Source organism: Esox lucius, chromosome 22 (genome assembly GCF_011004845.1).
Source record: "Esox lucius isolate fEsoLuc1 chromosome 22, fEsoLuc1.pri, whole genome shotgun sequence".
Taxonomy (NCBI): Eukaryota; Metazoa; Chordata; class Actinopteri; order Esociformes; family Esocidae; genus Esox; species Esox lucius.
Window position 1 is genome coordinate 14,967,603 of NC_047590.1, and position 26,217 is coordinate 14,993,819.

The window sequence follows — 26,217 nt, forward strand, 5'->3', positions numbered from 1 at the left end:
GGCTAGTCGGCTAATAATAACACTGTTAACTGTTCCTTTAAGAGGATGGACGAGCCAAGGGAAACCTAATCGCACCATATCGGGCCAACAGCTCATCAATTGACTGACGAGCAAGGAGGGCGAATTTCGGATCTTTGATACACCACTTCGCTTGTTGTATCTCCAACTGCGAAATAGTTTGAATTTTTTATTGTCTTTACACGTGCGTCTATGTTGTGAAACTACGGTAGTTGATTACGTTACGCGTTGCACCTTTAAGAAGCTGTCTTCGGGATTACAATTACGCGCTACCCACAAGGTTCTCAAGGGGGCTTTTACGCACTACCGAATTCTGGGGAGTCTTTCGCAGCCCGACCATACCATCTCTTCTATTCGATAAGTTCTGTCCCTTTCTTATCCCACATCAATTTGCATTGCCTGTTTGATTATTGGGGATCCATCGCAGTAAAGACCTGTAAAATGGCTGAGGAGCAGGGAAAAGCGGGGAAAGGGATCAACACTGGGAAACTGGCGACCAACATGCAGAAAAGACTTAGCAGAGCGCAAGAAAAGGTAAGCAGGTAGACAGACTTGTAAACCGTTCAATGACACAGGTTTCCATTGAAGCCAGTGGTCTGTCTTCTCTTATAAACACAGTTTGCCAAATGTCACGCCTGATCCGCTATTTCTATTTACGTTGTCTCGGTCTCATTTGTGAATCCCAACCTGTTTTGACAGGCAACAGGGGGTTGGGTTATTGCAGGAAGAGCCGAAGGGTTGACTCACAAAGAAAAGGAAATGTAGATGGAATTATTGCAAACCATTCTTTCTGTAATTCCTTTGTTCGGTCGAAATAGCTACTTAGTTACCCCTCTGTCATGTGTTGTTACAATAAAACTGTGAGAACGTACAGTATCTGAGCTCACTCGCAGCTGTGTATACTGTTAAAATGTTAGGCTATTTAATTTGTCTCCAATGTTGTTGATAAACCCGACTCTTTCTGGAAATGTCATAATTAAGCGAACTTTTAGGTTATGATCAAAATTATACGAGGATTTCTAGGGTCGTGTCTCAGAAAATTTTTAGAAAAATTCTGCTTTCTAAACACTAATTTCTCCAGAAGCAGGCAGGAAACGTTGTCTAGTTAGATCACTCTTCTTTTGCCTAAGCCCTGGGGCATTAAGGACTACAACAACCCCCTACTCTATATAACAGGAAGCGCACTTAACTGCCATAGAAAAATAAAACCATGGAACAACCAGACACAAATCATGTCTCCTTATCCCCTAGTTTGGTTTTTCTCCAATGCCTGTTCTCCAGTGCCTCAAGCAGCACATATTTTGTTTTTTTCTTGCCTGGACAAACTCACCTAATTCTACTAGTTCAGTGATTAAACCTTGAATCAGTCTTGTCTGAGCTGGGTCAGAAATACTAGGCCTAGGGGCTTACATTTTCTATAGGCCCTGCCCCCAGATGTGTGTGTTTTCTAAGTTAGATAGTAAAGACATAAAGTTTAACTATAAACATTTTTCATTTAAAAAGCATTCCCTGCCTCTGAGGCCCATGGACATGTAGTTGGGAGTTGTAGTAGAAAGGGGGAAAAAAATTGTTTAAGCATTATAGGTAATGCTAATCCTCATCCAGTGTGTGTGTGTGTGTGTGGGGGGGGGGGGGGGTGGGGGGGGGGGGCGATTGTCCTGTCTCAATATGTGTAAAATTTGTGCTTTTGAAAGCAACAAACAATGAAGTCAAAGCAGTTTTTATTACTTGGAATGAGCTCTCCCAGAATGAGCTTGGTCGGTGGTTTCCTAGTTCCAGTAGGTTACTATCTTCATCATGTAGTTCATGTTCACTCCGCTCAAACGTTCAGTTAGAAAGTTCCACAGCCATTCACCCACCCCGCAATAACCCTCAGGATCGTCAAGACAGCTTAAAATCTTCAACCGCTAATGAGAGTGCTGCTCTTATAACTCTCTAGAACCAAAGTTGCCCCTCCTCAACGATCTGGAAAGTCTTCAGAGACAATTTCCCAGAGTGATATACCACCCATCAACAGTTTGACTGCTGCAAGACCTGAAGGTCACTGTATCCTCTTTCCTGTGGAACCTAAGCTGGGTGGTTGAGTTTGGTGGAGGCCAGTTTCAGCTGGCAAGCTGCCACTTAACTAAACCTTCACCCCCTCTCCCAATACTGTCTGTCCAGTATTACCGGTAACACTGTCTGCCAGGCTGGAAGGTGGTGGTCTGATTTAGATTCCACTCTGGAATCCTGCCTCTTGTTAGTCTCTTTTTAGTCTGGCTAGCTATCGGCTATAAACGACTCTCTGTCGGACGATACCCAGTTTCGCCGGTGAACAGAGCACATCTGTGGCGTCAAGAATCATGCGGTCAGTGGGTGCTCGATGTTGTTATCGTAGGGTTGCCATGCCAGCCTGGCCTGCTGAGGGTAGAGCGAACAAGCTGCCAGCCAGCACAACAATGACCAGTGCAGCAAAGCGCTGTGGGAGGATCCAGCCCAGGGAATCCGGATGCATCCGATTGGTCACATCATGGGGACAGAGACGGGGGAGGGGGCTGCTTTTTCTGAATCCTGACGGTCTGAAGTCTGACCCCTCGAATGCATTGACCTCTGCCCAACTGCACCCCAGGCTATGACCCTGTTCCGTTCACGCCGGGGACCAAACCACTGCTCACCGGTAACCCAGACCCGGTGGCCCTGTCCCGGAGGCCCAGAACCCCCTCTAAACCGTGAACTCCTCCCAACTTCCCAACCCAGCTTGGCCAGCACACCTGTCTGTGCCCTGAATACCTCTCTGCTGCCGTGGGGCTGTCTATGAATAGCAGTAGCCTACAAGGCCTCCATCCTCGGGCTTAATCCCCTGTGTGTGTGTGTGTGTGTGTGTGTGTGTGAGATCGTAGGTTGGCAGCCCAGTCAGGCCTGAGGGGGTATTTCTGGGGATGAAACTGAACACCGCTGAGCAGCAGCATCCACCGCTCAGACCCCCTGTCACGAGTAGACCGGGAGACACAAACTCCTCACACAGGATGTACTTCAGCAGCGTGCACGCGCCAGCAAACACACAGACACCCATAGATGCGCGCGGACTGAGGCTTAAACCTGCTGGCTCCTGGTAAATCTCCCGTCCCTCGTCTGGGCCGCTGTAGCCCTGAGGGCGAAGTCTAACGGAGCACATACCACATGGGCTGAGTTGGCGTATGGGTCGTTTAGGGTCTTTTAATGTTAGCGCGCGTGTGACGGAGAAAGGAAAGGATGGACTGTGAATGTTCCAGAACTTTCTGGAGCTTGTGGGTATAGCATGAGGTAATATTTATTCACGTCACAGGGGAGGGTAATGACGCCGACAGGGCCAACCTGTCAGTGGCGTGAAGTCGATCGATTGATTCAGGACAGGTACAGTAATCCACACTGTACATGTTTGCCTGTCAACAGTTCCTCTTGTGAATACCACACGGATAGAGTTCAACCTTACATAATATGTGACGGTATTCAGATACGGGACTTGGGATGACTTGGAGGGCTCGTTCGGTGTTCGGTTCATACCTTCACTTAGGGCTTAGATGTTTAGACATTGAGGAGAAACTAGGGTGGGATTCTTCATTTATTTCAGTGTTTGGTTAAAATGCGTGGACAGCGCAATTCGCTGGTCACTGCTTGAGTAACCTCGTCTTCGGGCTATTAGGCACATTGCATGTGAGTTTGGCACAACAACCACTCGGTGTTGGCCATAATAAGAGGGAACGTTTCCTTTTATGACAGGGACCTTACTCAGGAAATATCTGTTGTCTTTTGGTTTGGAGCTGTCTTTCTAACGTTTGATTATGTAATCAAACGTTAAGATGTAATCATCTTGTCCATTTCATCCATTCTAACCGGAGCCTGCCACTTCACTTTCTAATACGAAGGAGATGCTAGCCAGCGTATAACCTGAAACACTAAACTCAAGCAACACTAACACACAGCTACGCTTTGCTGCATAGTCCGCTGGCCCAGGGTGGATGTCACAATGTTGCAGTTGGTGCTTTGGTGCACAAGAAACATTGGGGAGGTGTGGGAGACGATTGGTTGGTGTACTAAGCCAAATGAGCCACTGCCTATTGCACCGGGTTAACGTGGGCCTGGTTTGACAGAATCTCCCCGCAGACCTTCTGGACATGGGGGCGGAAGTGTCTGGAAGTGACATTACTACTTGATGTTTTTTGCGGCGGGACGATACCAATCCCACTTGTAATATGGTTGGACCTTTTTGTTTAACCCTTCCCACACCAGGTGCTGAGGGTAAGAATAGACCTTGGGCTCCCCCGTTCACTCAACATATGTAACTTTAGACAACTCAAGTGGTGACTCAAACTGAGCACAAATGCGAGCTAATCTCTGACAAGATGTATTCCTCAAATATACTTCTGAGAGTCAGGATCTGTACAGCTGACGGTAGAACCCCATGCCTAGGTGTTAAATCACAGCCGGAGCTCTTCAAAGGCCCCCCTTACAATCAACACACACACATGCTCATCCGCTTTCATTGTTTCTCAGACATAATGTTGCTGGTATCGATATTACAGATTTTTCGGGGGAGATTTGGAAAATGTAGTGGAATCAGCCTAAAAAAAAAGTGATTTCTAGCTTTAAGAGACTCAACAACTTCTTGGGGTTCGTGTCTCCAGTTTCCTGCCCCCTCCCAACCCCACCCTTCACTGCCTCGCCCGTCCGCCCATTACACATTCCACCAGAAGGTTGTAACATCTGACCTCGGAGGCATGGCGTTAGCCAGCATGGCAGCTGGGGAACTTTACAGTGGTGTTCATTGGCTATTGCTGGGGGGGGGGCGGGGTTAGGGTTAACTCCTCTCAGGATCCCTGAGGTCATCAGACCCCTCTTCAGTATTCTGTTTGCATTTGTTCAGGCTAATCTCAGTCGCGGGAAGATAAGTCTGCCTGTAGCACCACTGTAGACATTACAGCTACAACCTCAAGGCTGTTTCTCACTGAGACGCGCGCCACTGCCATTCAACCCCAAGGCAGTTTCTCAGTGAGACGTGCGCCACTGCCATTCAACCCCAAGGCAGTTTCTCAGTGAGACGAGCGCCGCTGCCATTCATTTTGTAATGGAGGAAACATTCCTCTTTCAAACATTTCAAAACTCTTTCAAACATTTGCTGATTGTTTGAAAGAGGAAGGCTGTGTGCCATCAGGAAGTGCTACTGTCTGTGGTTGATTGTTACATTTTGATCTCTATCTCCTTACCCTGCTGCTATGCCATTTGGCAAAGCCATGGACACAGTTTTTGCTCCTACCCGGGTTCTGTTTCCTGCCTTCGTGTCTAGTGGACAATGTGTAGGGCTACATTGTGAAATGGAACCTAGTCCTTAACTCTGGTACTCAGGAAGCAGTGTTGAACCGGTCCCATCCTGTTAAGTGTCAGGGGCTTGTGGAAGTGCTGGATAGTTAAATGAAACCTAGACCATTACTTTGATATACAGGAACTGGCGCTCATCCCCAGTGGTATAGATGTAAGTGAGGGGAAGTCCCATGTCAGCCAGTCCTGGGCTAGGATTAGGCAGCCAGGTGGCCGGGGTGTTAACTATAGCTGTGTGGTGGGAGGAGTCAACTGGACAGATTAGCCGGTGACCTTGGCAACATCCTTCTACTTTCCAACATTGTTTTCTAGAATGAACACAGGAAAATTACATTATATACTGAAGACATAATGATGGCTTTAATGGTTTAGAAAGTGGATTATTCAGATACCAGCTTTGTTGGTTTCTTGTTAAAGGTGTTTTGAAAGTGTCCAGTTTAAGGGTATTTTGCAATTTGTTAAAGTAATTTTCATTGGAGAATATTGACCAATTGATGTGAGTTTCTGACCAGAGTGAAAGTCCAAACAAGACCATCATCAACAAGAATGGGGAGATTTTCCTAGCCACTGAAATTCAACACTATTGTTGTTTGCTCCTTGGGGTTTAAGGCCGGGTGTCTCTGTAAAGCACTTTGTGACAACTGCTGTTGTAAAAAGGGCTTTATAAATGAATTTGATTGATTGATTGACCTGTTCAATTTCTCATTAATCCAATTATCTAATCAACCAATCACATGGCAGTTGCTTCAATGTCCTGGTCAAGACAATCTCCTGAACTCCAAACTGAATGTCAGAATGGGAAAGAAAGGTGATTTAAGCAATTTTGAGCGTGGCATGGTTGTTGGTGCCAGACGGGCCGGTCTGAGTATTTCACAATCTGCTCAGTTACTGGGATTTTCACGCACAACCATTTATAGGGTTTACAAAGAATGGTGTGAAAAGGGAAAAACATCCAGTAAGCGGCAGTCCTGTGGGCGAAAATGCCTTGTTGATGCTAGAGGTCAGAGGAGAATGGGCCGACTGATTCAAGCTGATAGATGAGCAACTTTGGCTGAAATAACCACTTGTTACAACCGAGGTATGCAGCAAAGCATTTGTGAAGCCACAACACGCACAACCTTGAGGCAGATGGGCTACAACAGCAGAAGATCCCACAGGGTACCACTCCTCTCCACTACAAATAGGAAAAAGAGGCTACAATTTGCATGAGCTCACCAAAATTGGACAGTTGAAGACTGGAAGAATGTTGCCTGGTCTGATGAGTCTCGATTACTGTTGAGACATTCTGATGGTAGAGTCAGAATTTGGCGTAAACAGAATGAGAACATGGACCAATAATGCCTTATTACCACTGTGCAGGCTGGTGGTGGTGGTGTAATGGTGTGGGGGATGTTTTCTTGGCACACTTTAGGCCCCTTAGTGCCAATTGTGCATTGTTTAAATGCCATGGCCTACCTGAGCATTGTTTCTGATCATGTCCATCCCTTTATGACCACCATGTACCCATCTTCTGATGGCTACTTCCAGCAGGATAATGCAACATGGTTTCTTGAACATGACAATGAGTTCACTGTACTGAAATGGCCCTCACAGTCACCAAATCTCAACCCAATAGAGCATCTTTGGGATGTGGTGGAACGGGAGCTTCGTGCCCTGGATGTGCATCCCACAAATCTCCATCAACTGCAAGATGCTATCCTATCAATATGGGCCAACATTTCTAAAGAATGCTTTCAGCACCTGGTTGAATCAATGCCACGTAGAATTAAGGCAGTTCTGAAGGCGAAAGGGGGTCAAACAGTATTAGAATGGTGTTCCTAATAATACTTTAGGTGAGTGTATGTGCCTAATGTCTTCAAAAACACCCACTTTCAAACTTGGAATTTTATGGTTAACTGTTGTATGATAGTGATTTTACCTATAAATTATTCAGATATAATCAACATATTACGCATTAAAAAAAAAGTGTGCCCATACTGCAACTTTAACATTACAAGTTATATCAGTAGGTATCAGTTACTGTGCTAGCTTGGTCATGTTTCTGCTTCCATTATTTGTGCCAATCACCCTCTCGTAGCAATGTTTATAAACACTGGAGAGGGTCTGGGAGTTCTTACCATAATCAGAGATTGGCAAAATGGGTAATTTTTACAAGGGTATTCTTATCAGCCATTGCAGAACAAGAAACCAATTCTAAATTTAACTTTAGACTTTATATTTGATATGGGTATTGAAACAGGATGAGCAGTCCAGCAAAATACCAAGGTATTTGTAGGTGTTGACCGTAACTCTGACCCATTCAGGGCAAGAATGTGGGTGACGAGCAGGTTGTTGTAGGTTCCCTTTTTTTTATAAGGACTATGTTGAGGTCAACCACTTTTTTAAAGTATTGTAATGACTCAGACATTCATGTTTATAGAATGCAGAACCGAAACCCATAAGGTTTCATTTTCCCCAAATCCTTGGGAATCCCTGAACAGAAGACTGTTATCTACGAAGGGACCTAGATAAGGCCAGAAAGTGTATTCTGCATTCCCACGTTGCATCAGGAGAGGAACACACTGACCCTTGGTGTCGTTACCAGCTGGTCTTTGCCAGAGACAAATGGCTTTGACAGCCTGCCTAAAAATAGTGTGCTACCGGTTACATTAAATTTTTCCAAATCATTTTGAAAGATATATATTTTTTGGAGATCAGAAGCAATTAGCAATTATTGGTTACTGGCCATCATAGAGTTGTAACCGTACAGGCTAACGTTAGTTTAAATGTACACAGCGCTGAATGCTCAAATGATTAAGGATAGGGTCTTGTATGTAATTCTGTATATTTTGCTGAAAGTAATACACTTTGATGCCTAGCTCCATAGTACATACTTACAACAGGTTGAATGTTTGTGACAAGCTGTTTGTGTTTGTGACAAGCTGAATCCATTACAGTGTGATTCAAGTCCATTGCATTCAAGACAAGTATGCAAGCACACTTACAATGTTATTATTTTTTTCTATTTTTATTATTTTTATGCAGTCCACACATGGAATACTATAAGCTGCACAGCCATACGTGTTAACAAGGAACAACGTTACATTAGAAGTAGTTCTATTGTGTAGCCTTATTCTTTTCCTGTATTCATTAGGGATCTTTGGCCTTTCTCACAGGTGCTTCAAAAGCTGGGCAAAGCTGACGAGACGAAAGACACCGTGTTCGAAGAGAGCGTGGCTAACTTCAACAAGCAAATGGTAATCTCCAGTTTCGCTTCTTCAAACTTTTTTCCTCAACCCTTTCTCTCTGTGAGATGGTAGACTGAATGTTGTGGTGCACCGTTCCCTGCCATGCCTGGGTGCTGTTGCTTACTTGGTCAAAGCATAAATCTGGTGACCTCAGGATTGTAAGTTTGATTCCCGATACAAAAAAATATGAAAACGTATTCAATGAAGACTGTAAGTCGGTGTAGATGGGTGTCTGCTACTTGAATTAAATGTAGCTCCACATCCCTTTTACATGATTTCTTCCTGAATGATTCCAGCGGTTGTGCTGGTCGCACCAGTGCAGCAGCGTCGGTTCATTAGTTGGAAACGCACTTCAACTCATCGCTTTTCTTGGTTTCAGGTCGAGGGAACCAAACTGCAGAGAGACTTGAGGGCCTACCTGGCAGCGGTAAAAAGTAAGAAACATGTTCTGTGAGTGTGGTGCATCTGCTCATGCGCTGAAACTGTGTGTGTGTGTGTGTTGGTACCTTATTGTTAGCTCTACACATGTCTTTTCACTTCCCATTTGGTCTGTTTTGGGTCACACACCCACCACTTGGCCCACTTGCATTTCATCTTTTAACAATGTCTGTCTTTCTCTCTCTCTCTCTCTCGCTCTGTCTGTCTGGCTGGCTCTGTCTGTCTGTCTGGCTCTGTCTGTCTGTCTGGCTCTGTCTGTTCCTGTGAACCTCAGCCATGCACGATGCGTCCAAGCGTCTACAGGACTGTCTGGCAGATATGTACGAGCCTGACTGGTTTGGCAAGGAGGAAGTGGATGCCATCGCAGAGGTGAGAGGCACTAACATGGCCAGAATGTGCGTGTATAGGTGGAGACCTATTTCCCTTGTGAAGGATGTGTGGTTGAAAACCGAACATAACAGCTTCCAATCGCATTCTTTTGATTATTTATGATCACCCCTTTATTCAAACATTCTCCTGCCTTTTATTCACTGCCTAGTCATTTGCTCGCGTTCCTCAGTTACTTTCACATCTTCTCCCAACAACACATACGTCTCGTTTCTCTCACTGCATGTCTCTTTCTCTCCATGTTTCCCTCCTTCTGTCTGTGAAGGAGATGATAGAGAAGGAGATGGACTATTGCATGGAGGTAAAGGACAGCACAGTCAAGACGCTGTACAATAGTGATGGGCCTTAATGACTAGTGGGAATAGCTTTAGCTATGCGTGCGTGCGCGTGTTTTGACTCTGTGCACTGTGTTGTAGGAGACGGACATCCTGTGGTCAGATTACCACGACAAGCTTGTGGACAATTCCATGGTCTCTATGGATACCTATCTGGCACAGTTCCCTGATGTTAAGGTGTGTGTCAGTGCTGCCACACAATGTGTGTTTGGCCCTTTTTAACCATTCAGGCTCCATAATGAGTTCAATATAAATAAATACTTCTTGAGAACAATTTACTTCCTATAGGTTATACTCGCACACAAGAGAAAAAGAACACTAAACAATTAACATACTGTCTCTAAAACTGCTTAAGCCCCTGACAAGTGGGAGAAGAAATACGTGTGATTTGTTTGATTGTTTTTTCTGGGGTATCTGCTCAGGCACGTATCGCCAAGCGGGACAGGAAGTTGACAGATTTCGACAGTGCGAGGCATCACTTTGCATCCTTACAGAAGGGCAAGAAGCCTGACCAGGCCAAGATCGCAAAGGTAAGATGGCCGCCTACTGCTTTGTTGCCTGGGTGCGAGACAAAGAAAGGGAATGGTTTCTTTTTTTCATTCAGTACCAACACATTAACAAAAAAAATACGAAAATGGTGGTTATTTAAACAAAGACAATCTTACACTACTTCTGAAATTCAGCCAAATACAGACTTGGATTGCCTGGCTTTGCATTGACCATTGTTTCTGAAACCTTCCCGGAGAGAACAATGTAAAAAGAAAGTATCCATGCCAGAACAGTACAGTTTAGTAGCTCTATAAAGTAAATCGACCTACTTATTAAACTAAGTCACTTGAGAACCACATTTTATTTTTGAAGATGACCTGGCCAAAGGCATTCAACTGAAAGTCAGGACAGTGAGTACACAGATCAACATAAATCATGTAAAAAATAAAATTCATGAATACAAATATACAAACATTAAATTACAAAACAGTGGGCATGTACATGGCTTCAGCAGGTACAGTCAGATACCAGCTTGTTTTTTACATTTTTTTAGGAGTAAGATGAGATGAATTTCAAGTTAAGGGTGTTTTGAAATGTATTCCAGTCATTGGGAGCAGGAAACGGAATTTACTGTTCACCAAAGGAGGGTGTATGATGTCTAATGATGTCTGTCAGTAAGCAACATCTGGGTTCTACCAGTTGAAATAACCTTGTTTAATAGCACTCTAGTGACTCTTTGTGGCAGGTCAGGTGCCTGCAAGGTGACAGTGGTCAATAATCAGAGGACCGTTCTCTGGTGCATTAGTCCAGCAGCGTGGAATTGAGGGACAATAAGAGGAAAAAATTTAAACCACTGATCTACAGCAAATAATGACAATTAACATGCTTTTATGTGTGTCTGTGAGTGTGTAATTTAATACCGTATGGTGTAAATAAAAACTGTAAAAAAAAAAACATGCTAACTTGCCTGTCTGATTGCTTGCTAAAACTAATTACAAGTATTTGTCTTGCATCTCTCTTGTTTCTCTCTGCTTTCCTCTCCTCCCTATCCTGCTTTCCTTGCGCTCTCTTTCACTCTCTCTCTGACTTGTTCGGTCTGCGTGGGTAGCCCATGTCTATCGTGGAGAAGGCTGCCCCAGGTTGGGCCCAGGGGATTTTGTCTGCCCATCAAATTGCTCAAACTAACCTGACCAGAAACCAGGTGATTGATGCCTAACTAACTCCAACTCTCAAACGTATATCATGCTTTGCCCTACCCCTGTCCTCACCTGTCACTCACCTGCCACTCAGCCATTGTATGCCCCTCTAAATCCTAAATCTGTCATCGTTCCTTGTAAGTCAATGTTCTTTGCGAGTTTGACTGGGTTCACACAGTAGATCGTTTTTCTTTTGAGTATAATCTGACCACTAGTGACACTAACTTACAACTGTGGTATAATAGTTTCACCTGTGCATTTTTGTTGTATTAACGTGTGCGTGTGCGTGCAGGCCGAGGAGGAGTTGGGCAGGGCTCAGAAAGTATTTGAAGAGATCAACATAGAACTGCAGGATGAGCTTCCACAGCTGTGGAACAGGTGAGTCGTCCAGACCTCCCCGCGCCCTCTCACCGAAGTTGTGGGGCTGACACCGCGCAATCTCCCCCCCGTCCTGAAGGAACAACTGCGTCATCTTCGCAGTCTCTCTTACGCACGTCCTAACAGACACACGCGGACATTATCGCCAGCAACCATATTAACGCATTATCTCTCTGACTCCCTCCCTCTCTCTATCCGCCCCAATCCCTCTTCAGCCGAGTTGGCTTCTATGTCAACACATTCCAGAGTATGGCTGGATATCAGGAGAGGTTCCACAAAGACATGGGAAAGGTGAGGTAGATCTAGGTTCTTAGCTTCAGCACATAGGACTGATTGATGTTACATCGGTTGACTTTGTCCAACCATTCTGTTCGCAGCTGAACCAGGACTTGAATGACGTCATGACCAAACTGGAAGAACAGAGGCTGGCCAAGTGAGTGAAACTTGAACAGTGTTGTCCACATGTCACGTATACTATGCAGAGTTGCACATTTGCTGATGTTCATATAACCGCTTCACTCTCCACTTTGTCCTCTATTAGAGGTCCCCGTAAGATATACCTTGCACAGATTTTAGGTGCGACTTTAGGGAACTATATGTTAATAAGATAAATCGGAGCCAATGTAATGGCATACTACTACGGATGTTAACTGAATATGGAATAGTCATACTAAAGAGTAAACCCTCCCTACAGAAAGGCAGGTAAAGACTGGAAGCCTGGACCCAAGAAGAGGTAATGGTCTTGACTGCGAATGACCAGATTTACAGTCTATGTGCCTGTGTGCCTCTGTTCGCATGGTGTAGTAAGACAGTGGTTCTCAAACCTGTCCTCTGTGACCCCCATATGTTTAACAGCATGTTGCTTTCAAGTTGACCTGATTCGCTTATTCAGAAGCTTGATGAGGACTTCAATCAGGTGTGCTAGATGTGGAATACGGTAGCTCAAATACAGTCCCTTTTATAAGGTATTCATTACCCTTCACTTTCTCTAAATTTGCTTAGACCTCATTCATAATTGACAAAAATTATTAAAAGTTAAATTAAGTTATCAAAATCATTTCATCAATCTACACACAATACACTACAATGACAAATATAAACACGTTATTTGGAAACAATTTATAAAAAATAAATAAAAAAGGAAATATATTCTATTCTAATATTCAGACCCTTTATTCAGTACGTTGTAGAAGTGCCTTTGATGATGATCACAGCTTCAAGTCTTCTTGGGTAGGCCTCTGCATCAGTTTTTCATGCCTGGATTTGGTCATTTTGTCCCATTCTTCCTTGTAGATCCCCCTCAAGCTCTGTCAGATTTGGAGTGTTGGTGGTCCTCAATCTTCAGGTTTCCCCACAAATGGGGTTCAAGTCCATCCTTTGGCTTGGCCTCTTAAGGACAGTCAAAGACATGTCCCTAAGCCATTCCAGCATCATCTTGGCCGTGTGCTTCAGTGCCGTTGCCACACTTAAAGATGTTCGCCTCATTCTGAGGTCTTGAGCGCTTTGGATCAAGTTTTCTTGATCTACTTTGCTGCATTTTGCTCCATTCATACTTCCCTCAATCATGAGCAAATCCCTGTTGCTGAGAAGCATCCCCATAGCATGATGCTCACACTACCATGCTTCACCGTAGGCATGGTATTACCCAGATAATGTGCGGAACCCAGGTTATGATGCGGTACTTGGTATCCAGGCCTAATAGTTGTATTTTGGCCTCATTAGACAGCATGTGCCTTTAAGTCAGGAGTGGCTTCTATCTATCACTCTACAATAAAGGCCTGATTGATGGACTGCTACAGAGATGGATAACCTTCTTACAGTTCCTTCCATCTCTGCAGAGAAACTCTGATGCAGTGTTAGAGTGGTGATTGGGCTCTTGGTCACCTTCCTAACAAAGGCCCTTCTTGTCCGGTTACTTAGTTGAGCTGGGTGGCCTTTTCTAGGAACGGTCTTGGTGGTTGTAAACTTCTTCCATTTCACAATGGAGCCCACAATGCCCATTCAACTTTCAATGCTTAAAACAATTGTTTTGATAATCTTCTCAAGATCTACTCCTAGTGGTGGCTCCTGATGGTGAATGAACTGATATATCAAAAGACATGTATATTGTGGTCCCTTCAAACAATTAATTGTTGCTCAAATAAATGTAATGTATGGCTAAAAATATTTTGCCCTAAAATACAGGGCAAGAGTAAGTAATAGTGGCAGTTGCAAGCATGGCATTAACTCCAGAAATTACAATCTAAAAGCTAACAGAAAACTGATTAACAGAAAATACAACTAGATTGATAGCTTGAACAATAACTAGCCAACTATAGATAAGGTTATTAAAAGACTAATCTAACAATCTCTCATCCAACATTGTTGCCGAGGTTCCCTTCTTAGTCAACTACAACCAGGATGTCAGGTCAGTAGTGGCAATGTCACAACAAAGTGATACGTATTTCTAATAATAGTTTCCAGCATGTGGCCTACTCTAAACATAAGCCAGCTTGTTGGTCTAACTAGGATAACACGTTCAACAAAAACTCAGATGGCAAAACATTTCTGCATGTTATTTTCCCTTATACTATCCTCAATATCATAGATACCTGCTGCTTGTTGTGGACTGACGTTTGCTGCTGAAGACGTCATTCATATCTCAGTCGAGATGGTGCTTATTGTATACCATTTATCCAATCTTGGCAGGCCACTTATGTCTACAATTGCACTCCCCGTTTATGACTACCTGGCAAAACTCAACGTAACTCATCAAACTATGCTACAAGATGAGGTATATTTCTCAAAAATCAATTAAGGTAGCTATTAACTTGCATTGTGCAGAGAAGACTCCACGAGTGATCTTTCATTGATTATACAATCCAAAGTCCGAAAAACAATCCTGGTATTCTATTCCCTTTCACGTCCACTAACTGCCAGACCTAAAGTTGAAGTTAAGTCAATTTGATTCAAAATGTTCCATCCCAGTCTGGCAGTACGTTATGTTAGCTTTGGCTAAGAACTTTGCTAATAATTAGCTTAGCAAAGTATTCCCAATGTGTGCACTGCAGCCACACATCCATGCTTTTTTCCATTCCAGTAATAAGTGTGATTCTTCCATGTTTATGAGCATAGTGATTTTCTCTACCCTCTGTCATTTGATGCTGCAGCTTGTTTGAGCCAAAGGCACTGTTTATTTTGGCTGTCTCATTGTCAGGTGCTGTGGTATCACCATGATGACAGTAACTGGATGACATTTGCTTGCTCAACTAGGCAATACCTAATATAGAGAACTACCTTAATGTATACATAGAGACCTGGTCATTAATTTCAATGAAAAGGTTATGTGATAAAATCCCTAGCATCTCATTGGTTCAGCCCTCCCCCATAGGCAAGTAAATGATATGCAATCCCAGTGCAGGGCAACGCCCAGAGCTGTTGCTGCCATTGTAGTAAGTAATTGAAAAGCTTTTTTTTAACTATCTTTTTTTCAACAAAATGTTAACATTTACCACACTTATTAGAATATATATCTTTTTAAACATAATCAATCTAAAATCTAGGTCTAGGAGTTGCTTTGTCATATGGTAATGTGTATAGCCAAAAACTATTTTATCAGTTATAAGTTCTATAACACAACAAATGTGGAGAAAGGGTTCTGAATACTTTCTGAAGGCACTGTATAAAGAAAGGCTCAGGGCCCTGCAGTCAGATACTGAATTTCAATTAAAGATGTGTGCTACATGGGAAATGGTGATCTTAAGTCAGTTCAAGGGAACGTTTGTCACTTGGATAAGTTATGCATGGCGTTATGTTGTGTGTTTGAACTTTCATGGGTGTTGTTGAACACAAGTTATTAGTCTGTGTGTACACGTGATTCAGGTTACGCATTCCTTTGCATGACCGCGTATCTTTGAGTAAGTCATGTTTTGAGTTAGTGTTGCTTTCCACCGCAAAGCCCCCACATAGTTTTGCGGATTACTACACACAGTTTCATTGTACCTCTGTGATAAAGGATGGTTTGGTTCATGTTTTTCTCCTTACTAAATTTGGCTGGACTGTGACCCACTGCTGCCATCTTGTGGTCTTGTTGGATTATGTAGACAGTTGACTTGATGTTTGCATGCTGCAATGTAAAACACTTTGGTTGTGTTTAGTAGGACACAAATCACTCCAGGCTCCATGTCGAGCATACTGCTGGTGTTTTGCTAAGTATTGATTACAATAAGTAGTCTCTACTTGAGAAATGTAAAGAAATTCCATTTGCTTATATCGGTAATTGTTATTTGGTATATGTGATAGATACATTAATCCAACTAGAATTATAAACGAATAAAGTGCTGTACATTTGTTATAAATGATTGGTCCTATTTCTAGTTATCGTCTGATTACAATCAGGGAAAATGTTTTTCATTCTGACCAGTTCAGTCAGTCAGTCAGTCAGTCAGTCAGCCAGCCAGCCAGCATTGCAGTTGGCTACCTTCATCACTGTGAATGACCGAAACTGATAAACTGCCACAACGCTATATGTTGCGCTACTGTTTTTGGTTAATTTGCGATCTGCTGGAACACAACAGTAATAATTCTCTCTCTTTCTTTTTGCCTTGTCACCTTCTGTTTATTTTTTGCCCTTTTTTCTCCTGTTCTACTCTACACTTAATGTAATGGTTTATTTGATTGAGACTGTAGGAAAAGATGAAGGTTTTACTTTTGTGGCTGAAAGACCAGTGGGTCTCACTGATCAGCCATAACATCATGACCACTGACCGGTGAAGTGAATGGCACTGAATCTCATTATCATGGCACCTGTCTGAGTGGGATATATTAGGCAGCAAGTGAACATTGTCCTCTAAGTATGTGAGTTAGAAGCAGGAAACATGGGAAAGCATTAGGATCTGAGTGACTGACAAGAGCTAAATTGTGATGGATAGACGACTGGGTCAGAACATCTCCAAAACTTCAGCCCTTGTGGGGTGTTCCCGGTCTGCACTGGTCAGTACCTATCAAAAATGATTCAAGGAAGGAAATGCGATGAACCGGCGAAAGTGTTATGGGTGGCCATGGCTCATTGATGTATGTGGGGAGCCAGCCAACAGACGAGCTACTGTAGCTCAAATTGTTAATGCTGGTACTGATGGAAAGGTGTCAGAACACAGTGCATCACAATGGGCACGCGAGCATCAGAACTGGATCAGAGCAATGAAAGAAACTGACCTGGTCTGATTAATACATTTAAAAAAAATTTACATCACGTGGATGGCCGGGTACATGTGCGTCACATACTTGGAGAACACATGGCACCAGGATGCACTCTGGGAAGAAGGCAAGCAGGCAGGGGCAGTGTGATGCTTTGGGCAATGTTCTGCTGGGAAACCTTGGGTCCTGCCATTCATGTGGATGTTACTTCAACACGTACCACTTACCTAAGCATTGTTGCAGACCATGTGCACCCTTTCATGGCAGTGGTATTCCCTGATGGCATTGGCCTCTTTCAGCAGAATAATGCTCCCTGCCACAAAGCAAAAATCTTTTGAGGAACACAACGAGTTCAAGGTGTTGACTTGGCCTCCAAATTCCCCAGATCGTGTCGGTGCCAGATACCACAGCACACCTTCAGAGGTCTAGTGGAGTCCATGCCTCGACGGGTCAGGGCTGTTTTAGCGGTAAAAGTGGGATCTACACAATATTAGGCAGGTGGTCATAATGTTATGGCTGATCGATGTATACTAGTACAGTTCCACACACACAAGTGTGTTGGTGTGAAAGGGAAATGTGTATTCTTTTTTTATCACAATTATCAAAAACACTTGGGTTAAAGGTCAGGGATCAAGCATGATTGACAGCTACCCTTACGCAATTAGGGTTAGGTGCCTTGCCGACTGACCGATTATCTCGCCATCTTGAATACGTTGATAACAATCTTTCTCTGCATCTTTCCCAGTGAGGCAGCTGCTGCCAACCACAGTGTTACTGCTGATGCTGCGCCGAAGGTAAGGTCCCTTCAGCCAGGCTGTCACGTCTGTCCCGTCTTGAGTGAGTGGAGTAAAGATTTGTTTTGTCTGGAAGAAATTAAGTTATTTTTAAATGTTGATTAGGAAAAGGGTGGCAAGGAGAAGACAGTTCTTGCAAGTTACACAAGCCACACGCACGGAGAGCGAGCAAAATAGTCTGCGGCATACGCAAAACACAAGGACATACAACTTTCCAGAGCAGGTTGAATGGCAGGTTTCTCTGTCGGTTGGTTCAGAATTACATTGCCTTACATAAAGGATACCAGGTAGATGTTATTCACACTAGAGACCTGGAATTGAATCCAAATCTGCCTTAGAAAGTAACGCGTTGGATTTCACTTTCAGAGCTAATTTAAGCTTGAGCCGACGTGTGCAGTGTTCACCGTTAATGCACCAAACAAATGTTTTGTAACTCTGAATTAAATACCAGACTATATATAACCGATGCTATTGCCAGTGATGTGGTGTTTCACTAACCTGTGTGCCATCTCTGCCACCCTTACTTCTGTTGCATGCGTGTTGGTTGCACATTTGTTGATGCTCAAGATGAGGCCGGCGCCCCCTGCTGCCCCCCCTGTACGCCCGTCCCCCAGCCCTAGACCCTCGTTAACTCCAGCCCCAGAGACGCAACAGGACATCCTCTTGTTCGACAGTGAGGCGCTGGTGCCCGATGCGAACACAGCGGCACAGGCAACCGCACCGTCGCAGCTGCAGGTCAGATGACGTCATAACCCTATCGCTACCCAGCTTTTCTGTCTTCTTAGTCCCCTTATAGCCTTCCACTGAAGGGTGTCAACTCAGACACAGCCACAGGTTCTAGCCCTGAAGTGGTCTCGTCTCCAAGCTCCTCCTACCTTTGTATTCAGCTTGCCTTTGAGTATCTTCAGCTTCCGTCTTTCTTATATCTCCACCCCGTTTTTAAACTTGCCTCCTTTCCTGCTCTGGATACTCCATCATTCTTATCCAACCTCTATATCACCTGTTTCTTCATGTACCTTGTCGTCTTACCTTTCCCAGTAATCCTAGTGCTTCTCTCCCTCTACGTGTGTAGCAGTTTTATGCCCCAACAGGGGTTACTAACCTGCTCGATATGGACCTGGATGTACTATTGCAGGCTGCCACAACTTCGGCACCCCAGGTTGGTGGGTCTCCCATTGGTCGAGCAGTAAGGTCACTGGGTCAGAATCGGTCTTGTCTAAGCACAGCTTCGTGGTCGAGAACAGTCTTTGCATGCAACACATGGATTCACTCATGCATGCGAGTGATCAATTGTGTTCCTCACATGGCAGTAAGACCAACACATAAAACACGATTTTCTGGCCAACCATTGAAATGAAGGATATCCTACTGATGCATCTCTAGATTCAAACCGCTGGACTGGGATTTGAAAAAGATTTTATTATTCTTGGACACTTTTGATGCCTTATGCTTGGATGCATTCAGATCATAAACATATGTTGACCAATACTAAAACCATGTACAATGGTACTTTGTATTCATGAATACGAAGTAGAATGGCTGTCAGGTGGTCAAAGGATCTTTAGCTGAGACCTTTATATATAAAAAAAATATTTAAAGGTTTACCTTCAAATAGTTGTTTTGATAGTTGCAATAGTATCCCACATAACAGCATTGTCTTCTGGTGTCTCATTTCTTATTGCCTCACTGAAAGGCGGTTTCATGGGACTCATGGGAGGTAAGCACTTCCCGTATTCTACTTTGTGCTTTTTCTGGAACCCTCACCTCATCCTGATTGCTATTCATTTCCGGAGTTGTATAGTAATTTCTTGACCACCTTATGTAATGACTTTCCGTAAATGTCAGTGTTCAAGTCTCCAGCAGTAAGTTACTTGCTTATGGAAGGATAGGGGTTATTTTCACATTAGACCTACTGCTAGCATGTGGGTACCTGATCTGATGTATGTCTTGTAAGCCCAAAAGCCCTCAAAGTTTGTGACACAACTGTTTCATGACTATTTTTATGCTAAGTACAAAATGCTGGTGACCCTTGAATGGCAAACTAGTTTGTCAACAGCACTGTTGTAAATGAACGTGTGGTCCCATTTCAAATGCCCGGCATTACCCCAATTCATCATGCACCCCCCCCACCCCACCACCTGCCGCACTGCCTTGCCCGCCACCCCTCCCATCTTTAGCCAGAGCAACCCTCCGCAGTGGAGCAGCCCCAGCAGGCTCCGGATGGCTGGGAAGATGAGCCTGCAGCCAAGCAAGGTAGCTTGGGTCATGATGGGCCTGCAGTCGCACCAGACTGGGCTAAAGAAGAGACACGGCAGGCCGGCTGGGACCAGGATGCCGCCCAGACTGGGCAGCATGAGCCTGGCTGGGACAATAGTTTGGCCCAGGTGGGGCAGGAGGCTGCACATGCTACCACAGATGCACAGGCGGTGTGGGCCGACGCAGGCACCCAGGCTGGGTGGGGAGAGCAGCCAGCTGATTCTGGGCAGACTGGCTGGGCTGATTCTGGGCAGACTGGCTGGGCTGATTCTGGGCAGACTGGCTGGGCTGATTCTGGGCAGACTGGCTGGGCTGATTCTGGGCAGACTGGCTGGGCTGATTCTGGGCAGACTGGCTGGGCTGATTCTGGGCAGACTGGCTGGGCTGATTCTGGGCAGACTGGCTGGGCTGATTCTGGGCAGACTGGCTGGGCTGATTCGGGGCAGACTGGCTGGGCTGATTCGGGGCAGACTGGCTGGGCTGACTCGGAGCGGAGCGTGAGTGCTTGCGGACCAGGAAGTACTATAGAAGAGGCAAGCTCTGCTATTGGTAGACTTGGTAGATTGACAGGTACAGTACTGTATGTAGTCATGGGAGACCAAGACTTTAGAAATGATTGGCAGTTGGGCGGTCACTGGAACGAACACCCTGTGAACACCCTCTTCACCAGAATGCCCCATATCTCCCGTCGTGCTGGGGATTGATCAAGTTTCAGTCTCCCATCTTTAGGGTCTGTGGATAGATGGTATGGCTGTTGGATGGTGGCCCCCGGTGAAAGACTGTTTTTGTGGATTCCTGTGAAGTCTGTGTATTTACTTCTCTGTTGGCGGGGGGTGGGGGGATTCATGTCCTTCTCACCTTCGTTTTCGATCCCTTCTAGACTGACAGTGTTGCAGTGGAACCTGCAGGGGCTGCACCCGTGAGTAATGCACAACTCATTGGCAGAACAAATAGTGGTCCTCCATATTAAATAACTTGGATTTTTCTTTTCAAATCCAGACTGCAGTGACAAATGGATCTTCTGAGGAATTACCTGCTGGAGTCATCTACAAGGTACTTTTTGTTGACAGTGGAAAATAGTCAGCTGCTAAAAAAACTGAAAAGGAACCAGGCAAGCCTAGCTCAGCCGACTCACAATTAAAAGGGATAAATGTTCTTGACCTCACTGGATTTGAACCCGGATCTCCCACATGAGTGGGTGTGTCTTTAACCACAACACCACAGTACTGTTTGCCCAGTGTCTGTATAGCATCTCAACAATAAATCATTTTGTCACATATTGACATCACACCAAATTTGAATATTTTGCTTGACACTTAAGCATTGTCTTAAACTGACTGATGTTTCCTATTAAGTTTACCTCCACTACAAATAGCATCTATGAAATGCATGGCTTTTGCAACTGGCTGTTTGAACAGATTATTATTATTGTAGCGACCTTGGTAGGGCCGCTACTCACCCCTCTAAATGGGATATCCCTATTTGGAGCAGTGGGCAGTGTGCCTGCCTGGTGAGCCGAAGGTTGGGGGTTCGAGACACTGCCCTGCCAGACGCTACATTATTATTACCCAGTAATAGGCTTACTAGTATCTAACATACTACTTGGAATACTCATAAGATTTGAGCAAATGTTTGAGACTGAATATGTACACAGCCAGAGCTATTTCATGACACAAAAACGTTTTCCTTTCATTTGTAAAATGACATTGATACAATAATTACCAACATATGTGAAGATAACTGACTTTTCGTCAAGTGAAAAGACGAGTATAATGGAAACCCGTACTCTTTTATTGTTCAATGGGTTTTTATTTAGCCTGTTTTACCCCAAAAATCATGCACGGCTGTGTACCTTTTATATTGTGACTATTTCTGGTGGATTTTCTGTTTTATTTTAGGCTTACTATAACGTAGCTACTGAAGGTTGTAGCCAGCAAAGTTTTTGTCTATCCGGACCCAAAAAGCATGCACGGATGTGTACAGTACTTTCAAAATCCACCAGAAATAGGCTTACTATAACGCAGCTACTGAAGGTTGTAGCTAGCAAAGTTTTTGTCTATTCGTAACAAATCCTATGCATGATTTGCTGTGACGAGATTCGAACACGGAACCTATTGGTTGCAGGTCCACGTCTAACCACTACGCTATTTAACAAAGGGTAGTCACTCACTCAGAGACATTCGCTCTTCTTGGCTGGCTCTGCTTACGCTGTCTGGCAAAAAAACTAAAGATGTTGTCACACCTGGTTTCAGTTTCATATAAGAACCAGACTAGTATTCCTGAATATCCCATCAGCAGTGGAGCGTGGCTTGTTGTGGTCAGTTGGACTCAGGAAGTTGGCCATTACATCCGTTGGTGTCTGCTGTTTTTCCAGGTCAAAGCAATGCATGACTACGCTGCCACAGATGGAGACGAGCTTGAGTTGAAAGCAGGAGATGTTGTGTTGGTATTGGCCTGGGACAATCCTGATGAGCAGGTCAGTAACAAGCCGCCTGCGACCCCGTTGAGAGTAAACGTGTTTGCACCAATGCAAACTCACTAGAAAGCTCACAAATTTATTCGAATGCAAAATGCGCATGAAAATGTCAGTCAGGTCAGACAAAAGTTAAAGATGCTAGAAAAGCGGTTTCATGTACTAACACTAATCCTTGCCCTCAACTGAAGCGTTTGTGGAACCCTTTCTTAACCATAACCTGTGGTAATGTGAAAAGTTAATGTGTGTATTTAGTCGCAAAATGTATCAGTCATGACTAACGCAATGAACTATTGGGTTTGTATTTCAAATTGTAGCTTTTCATCGACATGACTTATTTTCATGCAAATTTCACATTGAGGAATTTGTGTTTTTCTAGTGAGATCCTGCTAGTTGGCACATGCCAAACTCTGAAGATCACAGGGCTGCATTCTCTAATAATTGTCGTTTGTCTTTGTGCAGGACGATGGCTGGCTCATGGGGGTGAAAGAATCTCATTGGCTGGAGAACAAAAACCTCTTAGTGAAAGGAGTCTTCCCTGAAAATTTTACCCAGAAGTTGTGAGCTGGACATCCCGTCTTGCCTTTACTCACCCTTTCCTCCCTCCCTCATTTGTCCAATGGGACATCTGCCATGAAAGAAACCACAACCAAAAATCATAATCACAAAATCAGTCAGATGTGCTGGTAATTGACTTTGAATTGAGTGCTGAAAGGCAGGGTTGACTTCAAGGCAAGGGTATTATTTATGAGTGTTGACATTATCCCTGAGAGTCTGTTTGGGGATGGGGCACAAAGTGCATGAACTCTAAGTGCCACTGAAGTTCTCATTAATCAGTGATAACACAGATTTATTATAGTTAACATTTAATGAATGATTTGAATACAGCAAAAGTTGAAGCAAGATTTTTTTTTTCAGAGCTGCAACCATGTTTCTTAGCATGTTTCCTTATACTCTCTCACCATTTTGTTTACTCCTTACGCCTGCAACTGGTGTCAGACGTCAGAAAACAAAATTCCTGCCTACATTTGAGCAGATCAGCACGTTTGTTTTGTAACGTTTCACAAATTTATGTTTTTTGCCATGCTAATGTGGCCAGTAGAAACAGATTACGCTAGATACAACCAAAAGGGAATTAACTCCTAATTGCATAGTATGAATGTGAAACTGCTTGAACCCCTTTTGACATGTCAAATAAGTTAAGAATTTGCTAAATCATACTGTATAGCTACAGTATTTACTTTGTAACATAATCTCACACAGCCTTAGACTGAGTGTGGAACTGTTCTGGTATCAACTTCTGTCCTTCACATGGGATCACTCCCCATGTGGCAAAAAAGGAGTATTAATCCATTCAAAACATCTCCATCCTCCCCCGCTCCTTGAACCTTTTTACTTTCGGTTTTAGTCACCAGCATTAAATAGATGTAAAAAAAACTTTTATACTGTGTTTTATTATTGAAAATACAGTATATTTCACAGCAATGGGAAAATTATTCCCTACATTAGTCCACTATGTAAATTTTTTGTTACCAGAAAATACATTCTAAAATAGCCAAAACAGAGTTCCCATTATGACAATGCCAGAATGGGGTGATCAAGAGGAACACCGCTAATCACAAACCTGGAGGCTAATAGTGTGAAACACCATCATTCCACTATTTCTGCAGGTATACTGTATTACAGACTGAAATTACCATGCAGAAATGTGTAAAGATCTTTGTGAAGCGCTTGTAATTTGTGGCTGTGACATCTACACCAGGGTGGGTGTTCATGTGACCCGTGTATACCTTTAAATATTGTACCATGCCTTCAGAATTTTAGAGTGGTTGATTCCTCCCCCTCAAAGATGAATCATTCTGTGGTGATTGGATCAATGGTCACGCTTCAAAACCTGAGAAACAGAACAGATGGGAACCCTAAACCTGTAGGCTATTTTGAAAGAAAATCCAACTGGGAAGTGTTTAAAAACCCCTGCATGATTGGACCTATAGAACCCTAGATAGTCTGATCTCAGTGGTTCATGTTCTAAATTAATTCTTTATATATACTTTTTATAATATTTGATTTATCCCCCAAAAATAGATACTATTTGAAGAGTTTTTTTTTTTTTTTTTTACTTCCCCGTAATTTATACCAGAGATGAGCCCTCTTACATGCAACACGTAGGATAGAAACTGGTTCTTCATTTGTGCTGCTGGTGAGGGACTAGTGTGTGATACGAGTGTGGGTGTAGGGAGAGGTGCTGTAGCCAGGAGTAGGTAGCATGTAGCATCCACACAATCATCTTCACTATAGTGCCTGTCTTGAATTGAGCAGAACTGAGATGCTAGCTAGTCATGGTATATCCTTGCACAGAAATATCATATGGAAATGTTCAATTCATTTAGAAAAAGGCTGTTAAATGTTTATACGTTCACTCACAAAATGAATACTCACACGTATTTAAACAATAACATCTGCTAGGATAATAAGTGCCCCTCCCTAGCCCCCATACATCAGAATGGTTCAACGATTTTTGCTAAGGCCTGCTCTGGTTGGGTCTTTAAAGAGAACTAGACTTCCTGTCTACTGATACTATATCCCTATGGTTCGCGACAGCCTTTGTGAAACACTGGAGGACTAAAGCACGAGCTTGCTCTTTAAGCATGCAATATTTGTTTAAAACAAACTCAGGTTGTAGCCTTGCTCTGAGGAGTAAAGCCTGTTAATGCTGATGACTCAACCATTCAAATTTACACAAGTGTTTGTACTAGAATGTGTTGTTAAGCGCTAGAGCCTAGAGGTGAAAAGTGGTTATGAAAAAACAGCATGTTCAGAAGAGCTATAGAACTCTGGTCAACGTTCTAAAAGTGCTTTAAATTATGGCAACTATTTATGGGTTTCAAATATCCAAAGAGCCGGGAAACAAATCATCTCATGTCCAAGATGTGTCCTGCTGAAACCAAAGTTAAACTCAGTCAAATGAAGCCTGTGGATGTGATGTTCAACTTTAAGATGTAGCTGGAAATCAACACGTGTGAACACACTAACTGCTTGTTGTCTTTCAGTTGAAGGTATGTGATCAAGCCTGTAACCAACAGTTACAACATTAAACATGGATTCAACAACAGACACTGTGGCCATTGTTTCTCCATCTTTGCGTCTTTAAGATTTGAACACCTCTGACAGTGGGCTTGTATGGTAATAGCCTTAAGACTTTTCACACAACTGATCCAAGGCAAATTGCTCACACATTGTACTCATTCTGTCAAACAAAAGGTTCAGTTGCAAACATTCAGCCAATAAAAGAATCAGAGGGACCTACCTGAATTTGGATAATAGAAGATTAGGTTGGACAGAAAGTTTCACAACTGAAACATTTCTTTGGCGTAATGAATACTGGAAAATATCATGCAGCCACCCTCATGTAGAGACTAGACCCAGAATGCACCCTATTAACACCAGGTGGCAGTGTGACTTGTCAGGCCTTTGCGGCAAAGCATTCTAATGGCGGCCAATAGGATGTACCTGCTTAGTCATATCTCTCGCATTACATCATTAAGTGAACAGAGCAGGCTTTAAGAAACACCTGAGTGGAGTTCAAACCCCAGGTGTCAAAAAAGGAAGCTAGGATTCATTAATATGCAAAAACGTATTCTCGGCCCAGGCCAGTACTGTTAAACTTCCTGCATTGCACCAATAGCGTTCTCTTACTATATACAGAGTTACTTTACT

At 43.6% G+C, this 26,217-nt stretch overlaps 1 protein-coding gene across 11 annotated transcripts; it reads left to right on the forward strand.

Annotated features, from left to right (window-relative positions):
* The first annotated feature begins 44 nt into the window (after positions 1-44).
* Positions 45-25,616, forward strand: bin1b (bridging integrator 1b). 11 transcript variants are annotated; one of them, XM_029116578.2, is made up of 21 exons: positions 45-552; positions 8,508-8,588; positions 8,959-9,013; positions 9,292-9,386; positions 9,670-9,705; positions 9,821-9,916; positions 10,162-10,269; positions 11,337-11,429; positions 11,717-11,802; positions 12,018-12,093; positions 12,180-12,235; positions 12,497-12,535; positions 17,723-17,771; positions 18,339-18,506; positions 18,844-18,930; positions 19,465-19,488; positions 19,949-20,560; positions 20,908-20,946; positions 21,027-21,080; positions 22,402-22,503; positions 22,963-25,616. In XM_029116578.2, the coding sequence occupies exons 1-21, from the start codon at positions 460-462 to the stop codon at positions 23,062-23,064; spliced, it is 2,151 nt and encodes a 716-aa protein (XP_028972411.2). In that variant the 5' UTR covers positions 45-459; the 3' UTR covers positions 23,065-25,616. The 11 variants fall into 11 exon arrangements, with proteins under 11 accessions (XP_028972411.2, XP_028972413.2, XP_028972414.2 ...); XM_029116580.2 differs by lacking the exon at positions 12,497-12,535; XM_029116581.2 differs by lacking the exon at positions 18,844-18,930 and having other exon boundaries at positions 46-552.
* The last annotated feature ends 601 nt before the right edge of the window (positions 25,617-26,217 follow it).

Excerpts from the sequence above, each read along its gene's own strand:
- bin1b (XM_029116578.2), top strand. The coding sequence starts at position 460 with ATGGCTGAGGAGCAGGGAAAAGCGGGGAAAGGGATCAACACTGGGAAA. Across the intron at positions 21,081-22,401 it reads CTGCTGGAGTCATCTACAAG|GTCAAAGCAATGCATGACTA; the intron begins GTACTTTTTGTT and ends CTGTTTTTCCAG. Across the intron at positions 22,504-22,962 it reads GGGACAATCCTGATGAGCAG|GACGATGGCTGGCTCATGGG; the intron begins GTCAGTAACAAG and ends GTCTTTGTGCAG.